Source organism: Triticum aestivum, chromosome 7D (genome assembly GCF_018294505.1).
Source record: "Triticum aestivum cultivar Chinese Spring chromosome 7D, IWGSC CS RefSeq v2.1, whole genome shotgun sequence".
NCBI lineage: Eukaryota > Viridiplantae > Streptophyta > Magnoliopsida > Poales > Poaceae > Triticum > Triticum aestivum.
Genome location: NC_057814.1, coordinates 509,605,107 through 509,612,517, shown reverse-complemented (window position 1 = coordinate 509,612,517; position 7,411 = coordinate 509,605,107). Strand labels below are relative to the sequence as shown.

Sequence of the window (7,411 nt, the reverse complement as noted above, 5' to 3'; positions counted from 1 at the left end):
ATTATTAGAGCATTGTCCCATGTGAGGAAAGGATGATGGAGACTATTATTCCCCCACAAGCCGGGATGAGATTCCGGACTAAATAAGAAAAAAGAGGCCAAAGAAAAAAAAAGGCCCAAAAATAAAAAAAGGAAGAAAAAAACGAAAAAAAAGAGAGAAAAAGAGAGAAGGGACAATGTTACTATCCTTTTTCCACACTTGTGCTTCAAAGTAGCACCGTGATCTTCATGATAGAGAGTCTCCCATGTTGTCACTTTCATATACTAGTGGGAATTTTTCATTATAGAACTTGGCTTGTATATTCCAATGATGGGCTTCCTCAAAACGCCCTAGGTCTTCGTGAGCAAGCAAGTTGGATGCACACCCACTTAGTTTCTTTTGTTGAGCTTTCATATATTTATAGCTCTAGTGCATCCGTTGCATGGCAATCCCTACTCCTCTCATTGACATCAATTGATGGGCATCTCCATAGCCTATTGATTAGTCGCGTCAATGTGAGACTTTCTACCTTTTTTGTCTTCTCTCATAACCCCCGTCATTATACTTTACTCCACCCATAGTGCTATATCCATGGCTTGCGCTCATGTATTGCCTAAGAGTTGAAAAGGCTGAAGCGCGTTAAAAAGTATGAACCAATTGCTCGGCTTGTCATCGGGGTTATGCATGATGAGAACGTTTGTGTGACAATATTGAAACATAGCCTAACTATATGATTTTGTAGGGATAAGCTTTCTTTGGCTATGTTATTTTGATAAGACATAATTGCTTGGTTAGCATGTTTGAAGTATTATTATTTTTATGTCAACATTAAACTTTTATCTTGAATCTTTCGGATCTAAATATTCATGCCACAATAAAAAGATTTACATTGAGAATTATGCTAAGAAGCATTCCACATCAAAAATTCTGTTTTTATCATTTACCTACTCAAGGACGAGCAGGAATTAAGCTTGGGGATGCTTGATACGTCTCCAACGTATCTATAATTTTTGATTGTTCCATGCTATTATATATTCTGTTTTGGATGTTTAATGGGCTTATTTATACACTTTTATATTATTTTTGGGACTAACCTATTAACCGGAGGCCCATCCCAAATTGCTATTTTTTTTGCCTATTTCAGTGTTTCGCAAAAAAAGAATATCAAACGGAGTCCAAACGGAATGAAACCTTCGGGAACGTGATTTTCGGAACAAACGTGATCCAGAGGACTTGGAGTGGACGTCAAGCAACAGACGAGGAGGCCACAAGGTAGGGGGGCGCGCCTACCCCCCCGACGCCCTCCACCCTCGTGGGCCCCTCGTGGCTCCATCGACCTACTTCTTCCTCCTATATATACCTACGTACCCCCCAAACCATCAAAAGCGCCCACGAAAACCTAATTCCACTGCCGCAGCCTTCTGTACCCGTGAGATCCCATCTTGGGGCCTTTTCCGGCGTCCTGCCGGAGGGGGCATTGATCACGGAGGGCTTCTACATCAACACCATAGCCTCTCCGATGATGTGTGAGTAGTTTACCTCAGACCTTCGGGTCCATAGTTATTAGCTAGATGACTTCTTCTCTCTCTTTGGATCTTAATACAAAGTTCTCCTCGATTCTCTTGGAGATCTATTCGATGTAATCTTCTTTTGCGGTGTGTTTGTCGAGATCCGATGAATTGTGGGTTTATGATCAAGATTATCTATGAACAATATTTGAATCTTCTCTGAATTCTTTTATGTATGATTGGTTATCTTTTCAAGTCTCTTCGAGTTATCAATTTGGTTTGGCCTACTAGATTGATCTTTCTTGCCATGGGAGAAGTGCTTAGCTTTGGGTTCAATCTTGCGGTGCTCGATCCCAGTGACAGTAGGGGAAACGACACGTATTGTATTATTGCCATCGAGGATAAAAAGATGGGGTTTATATCATATTGCATGAGTTTATCCCTCTACATCATGTCATCTTGCTTAAAGCGTTACTCCGTTCTTATGAACTTAATACTCTAGATGCATGCTAGATAGCGATCGATGTGTGGGGTAATAGTAGTAGATGCAGAATCGTTTCGGTCTACTTGTCACGGACGTGATGCCTATATACATGATCATACCTAGATATTCTCATAATTATGCTCAATTCTATCAATTGCTCGACAGTAATTTGTTCACCCACCGTAATACTTATGTTATCTTGAGAGAAGCCACTAGTGAAACCTATGGCCCCCGGTTCTATTTTCCATCATATTAATCTCCTATTATTTCCATTACTGTTTACTTGCTTTCTTTACTTTTACTATTTATCATAAAAATACCAAAAAAAATTATCTTATCATCTCTAACAGATCTCACTCTCGTAAGTGACCGTGAAGGGATTGACAACCCCTTTATCGCGTTGGTTGCAAGGTTCTTATTTGTTTGTGTAGGTGCGTGGGACTCGAGCGTAGCCTCCTACTGGATTGATACCTTGGTTCTCAAAAATTGAGGGAAATACTTACGCTACTTTACTGCATCACCCTTTCCTCTTCAAGGGAAAACCAACGCTGTGCTCAAGAGGTAGCACTTGCTTGCACTAACATAAGTGTGTGCACATATTGATTCTTGGTAACTTTTTCCTTGCCTCAAATTCAGGTTCCAATTCCTTTCTCCTTTTTACTTCCATCATCCCTCAAGTTGCATCAAGAATCAAATAATATGGTAATATGATTTCAAATGATTCTTCAATGCATTGTTCAAGCTCTAACCAAGTTTGCTTATGTGTCTTTTGTCTAACATTATCAAACGCCCTCGTGCCCATAGCCATACATACATGCATTAAAATGAATGAGAATGTGAGTCTCCTTTTCTCCTTCCATTTCATCTCTCTCTTTGCCCTTCCTTGGAGGTAAATGTTTGACAACGTTTTGCATTATGTGGAAGATGCACAATCCATGATATGATTATGTGAAGACTATCGCTATAGCTTTTCCCATTGCTGATCTAGGTAAATAGTTCTAGGCTGACTTCCATCATGTGCAACTAAAAAAGTCTCAAAGAGCCATATAAATGAGTCACATGTTTCATCAAACATCAGCACAACACCAAAAATAGTAGTTTCTCTAAACTAGTTGACCCCAAGAACAATACCAAATGGCATATACTCTTTGTTTGTGCCAAAAATGTGACAACATCACCAAAGTGGGAATCATCAAGTAACATTTTAGCATCAACCCAAAAATATGTTGGCAATATCCTCCTAACAATCAACATTCAAAGCATATTGCAATGATGGATTCTCGGCAGTTGTGAAAATACTTCAACATACTAGCAACATGTCAAAAATCTGGCTCTCTCTATCGCTTGCTTTGCAAATGGTTCTTTTAATCGCAAAAAGTGTAACCAAGGTTAAGCGATCCACCAACTTGACGGCAAACATGTAAACTCATGTCCGGTTTTTGGCATAATTATAGAATCACTAGGGTTTCTATCTTGAAAGCTCGTAATTGTGAAATATTCCTTTGTGGTGCCAACAAGTGGTGGTTTTGTGACAATCGAAGGTAGTGGTCGCGTTCCAACTCAACATCAGTAACTTCATAATTTTCTACTGCTCTGTCAAATGTAATGACCATCTGAACTTTACAATTGGGTCTTGTTTCAACTCTAAAGGCTCATGATAGGTTTGCCCTTTCCTTTTTCTAATGCCCTCATTGGAACAAACAATTTTGCGTGAAGTCACCTTTCCATCCAATTTGCTTAAGTTGGTGCATCTTTTCCGCACATCAAAGCCTATGTGACCCCCATATTCTACACAAAACACCCAAGCCCCATCTAAATCTCTGAATCTCGTACCAACTTGAGGTATCCTCTTGCCAATTTTTTCCATTGCACAACACTTCCACAAATGCATAACACCAAATTCTGCCAAAATTCAAAATGACACGTATAATTAGTGGCGAAGTGATCTAGTTACTAAACAATACAAGAAGACAAGCACAAATGCAAAAGCGGAAGCACGGGTAAAAGCACACTTAACTTAGAGGTTCTTTGGGGTCGAGCTTTCGAAAAAGAAGGTGCACCTTAATGATATAAATAGTTTATCATTCTATTAAGTTAGTATGCCACATTCTACCACAAAGAATCTAACCAACGTTAACTAGCGAATGATTGATTTGTTCCTACAACTCTTCTTACCTTTGAGTTGTGGTGTAAGGTCTCTCCCAATGCTTGGCTCTTAACACGATTTCATAAACAAAATGCATAGGTGGCACGAAAATTAAAGGAGAAAGAGAAAGAAAAGTTGTATGTAAGTGGAAATATTTCTCTATGCAATGCAATTAATCCTTGGATTCTATGCGGCTTTAGTCCATATTTCTCTCTCTTTTATTTGCACAATTGTTCAAAAAGAAGTGTTGAGATGTAAAAATAATCATTGAATGAAATAAGTGCAACATCACTTAGATACAACACTTATGAGATAATGCTCGGGCAATTGTCTTTAAAATAATCAATACTTTTTTCTTCATCATCCAAAATGAGTATGTTTAGTCTATCTACTCCTTCCATTTCTAAATATAAGTCTTTTTAGAGATTTCAATATGAACTACGTATGAATGTATATAGACATATTTTAGAGTGCAGATTCACTAATTTTGCTCCGTATGTAGTCCATAGTGAAATCTCTAAAATGACATATATTTAGGAACGGAGGGAGTATAAAGTATTTTTTTAGCGATAGTCTTTTTTTTAGACAACCTCGCGAAACTTTTTATTAATTGCCACAATGTTTACAGGGATGAAGGAAAAATCTCCAGGGTGACCTAATCAAATATGACGGCCATCCCCGAGAGAAAGAGCATGCTTCGCTAAATTGTGAGCTTCAAAATTTAAGCTCTTAAATTCATGACTAATAGTCTATCTTTTTCTTTAGGGGTACTAATAGTCTATCTATAAAATAAAACGTTGAGAGTCATGAATCATTCCAAAGTCCATCTCAGCAGCCCAACCCAGCAAGACCGGCCCAAAGCCGCCAGGAAAACCCAACGAGCCAGCGTGGCGCCTCCGGTCTCTCCCATTGGCCAGGCCACGGCACCACTCCGCGTGGGTCCCATTCAACCCCTCTGTACCCCTCACCGTCAACTTCCACGAACTTTCCTCGCCTTCCCCACGAAGCAAAAAACCCGAAGCACACGAGTCCGCTTATATAACAACCGGTGGCCAGAGACCGAGACAAAATAGCATCTCACCCCACCCATGGACACCGACCTCGACCTGGACGCCCTCCTCGCCTCCTTCGCCGGCGAGTCCGCCGCAGTCTCCGAGCTCCTCGCCCCGCCTCCGCTTGATGCGGCGGAGGCGGGGTCGCCGGAGTCGGTGACCTCCCGGTCCAGCCCCGCCGGCGAGGAGGTGCTGTCGGAGATCGAGAGGTTTCTGATGCAGGAGGAGGAGGCGGCGGGGGCGGAGCCGGTGGACGGGATCAGCGTGGACGAGTTCTTGGACACGCTGTTCGACGGCGCCGAGGAGGGGGGCGAGAAGGGGAACGGGAGTGAGGCTGAGGCTGGGGGCAGCACCGATGGGGACTCTAGGAGGGGGGAAGACGGGGTGGAGGTGGTGACGCCGGAGACAGAGGCGGAGGTGGTGACGCCCGAGACGGAGGTCGATGGCGATGATCCCATCAGCAAGAAGAAGAGGAGGTATGCCAATTTTGTTATTTGTCGCAGGATATATATCGTCTGTCATCTAAAATTGGGCATTTTCGTTTATCTTGTTTGCCCGTAGAACTTAGAATTTACATCCAGCTTAAGGAACAATTATCTGGAGGGTCGTTATCATAGTCATACTTAACCTAATCCGTAGTACTACTAAAATGCACAAAACTGTAACAAACTCTTAAGCTTTCAGATGTCTTATTCCGTATGGTGAATGTTACTCATTGGAAGAAATTTTAAGTACATGAGGGCACTAAAATTTTGTAATTGCATAACTTGTCGGTTGACATGTGGGGTTTGACCTTGGCTAAAAGAGCCATATTTTGTACATCTCTTGGTTAAACGGAATGTTATTTTGTCTTGCTGAAAGAATCGTCTTAGAGTCAAAAAATTCTTAACCAGATGAGAACTATCCAGTATTATGTTTGAGAAATAGGGATGTTTTTTTTCTCAATTGCAAGGCTATTTGGGAGTTGGGACGTATAGCCTCTTACAAGTTGCATTTTTTGGTGATTTTTCAGGCAAATGAGGAATAGGGATTCTGCCATGAAGTCCAGGGAGAGGAAGAAGTCATATGTGAAGGACTTGGAGACGAAGAGCAAGTATCTCGAGGCAGAGTGTCGCCGCCTCAGCTACGCACTTCAGTGCTGCGCAGCTGAGAACATGGCACTGCGCCAGAACATGTTGAAGGATAGGCCTATTGGTGCTCACACAGCCATGCAGGAGTCTGCCGTACTTTCGGGTAAGATGCTGATGGTTTTCACCATAAGCTGTATGAATAAAATTCTATTGCTGATGGTTTTCATTGCTCAACCATGCTGACAAACAACTAGTGCATTACTGTCTGGACTGCAAGTATCTCTAACGTTGGCTTGTGCTCATGTAACTTGAAATTGTTGATATATCCATTTAAGCTTATTGGGTTATGCAACCCTATTGCACTCAGAAAATCTAATTTCCGTTGGTGATATCTGATCGTTTACATTAATTGAAAATAATCAGAACTTAGCGAGCTTGATGTCTCAGAACTTAAGAGTTTGCATGAAATGCAACCTGGATTACTTGCTCGCAGAAACTTAAGCTGTGCTAAATGTAATTGTTTTCATTTTGCAGAAACCCTGCCGCTGGTTTCCCTGCTTTGGCTAGTGAGCATCGTGTGCCTATTCCTAACGCCCGGTCTACCCAACCGAAGTCTGGTGGCTCCAAGGAGAGCCGAAAGAGATCTCGCAATGGTAGCCGGAAAGCCAAGCAGTGATCAACCAGAGACCTTGGAGCTTCTGCTCCATGGAAGGCGCTGGAGGGGCACAAGGGAGAGGATCAAGCTAGATACTCCGCCATTGCGTGCAGCTGCCGCTTGCTAGACTAGTGCCGGCTTATTCGCAAGTTTCCAGTATGTAGTGTAGTTAGCAATGAATGTCTATTATGTGTTCTCTTGCTGCCACCGTGGCTTTATCCATGACTATCTTTCTTCTCTCTCTGTTCCCTTTGTTCTATGATCATCTAATCAGATGCTAGTTTTGAAATCTGGCGTTCTGTGTTACTTTATGTCTCGGCATAAGTTCGGGCACTCTGTCTATCTCTCTGGGTTTATGTAACTATGTGAATCCTATTTTGCCAATGCCAGAATGACGTTGATGTCAAATTCAAACCATAGAAAGTTCACGGGTGAAGTCACAAGTGAAAGGCCACTAAATCTTCAGTGTAGTTGTCAAAATTACAGTAACGGCAAGCAGCTAGTACAAGTGCAGTAC

At 41.8% G+C, this 7,411-nt stretch overlaps 1 protein-coding gene across 1 annotated transcript; it reads left to right on the top strand.

Moving 5' to 3' along the window:
* The first annotated feature begins 5,108 nt into the window (after positions 1-5,108).
* On the top strand, positions 5,109-7,183 carry LOC123164913 (bZIP transcription factor 50). Its single transcript, XM_044582522.1, has 3 exons — positions 5,109-5,645; positions 6,182-6,402; positions 6,774-7,183. The coding sequence occupies exons 1-3, from the start codon at positions 5,206-5,208 to the stop codon at positions 7,019-7,021; spliced, it is 909 nt and encodes a 302-aa protein (XP_044438457.1). The 5' UTR covers positions 5,109-5,205; the 3' UTR covers positions 7,022-7,183.
* Positions 7,184-7,411: the final 228 nt, after the last annotated feature.

Coding starts and splice junctions, on each gene's coding strand:
- LOC123164913 (XM_044582522.1), top strand. CDS start 5,206: ATGGACACCGACCTCGACCTGGACGCCCTCCTCGCCTCCTTCGCCGGC. Junction 5,646..6,181: donor ATCAGCAAGAAGAAGAGGAG/GTATGCCAATTT, acceptor GTGATTTTTCAG/GCAAATGAGGAATAGGGATT. Junction 6,403..6,773: donor GGAGTCTGCCGTACTTTCGG/GTAAGATGCTGA, acceptor TTCATTTTGCAG/AAACCCTGCCGCTGGTTTCC.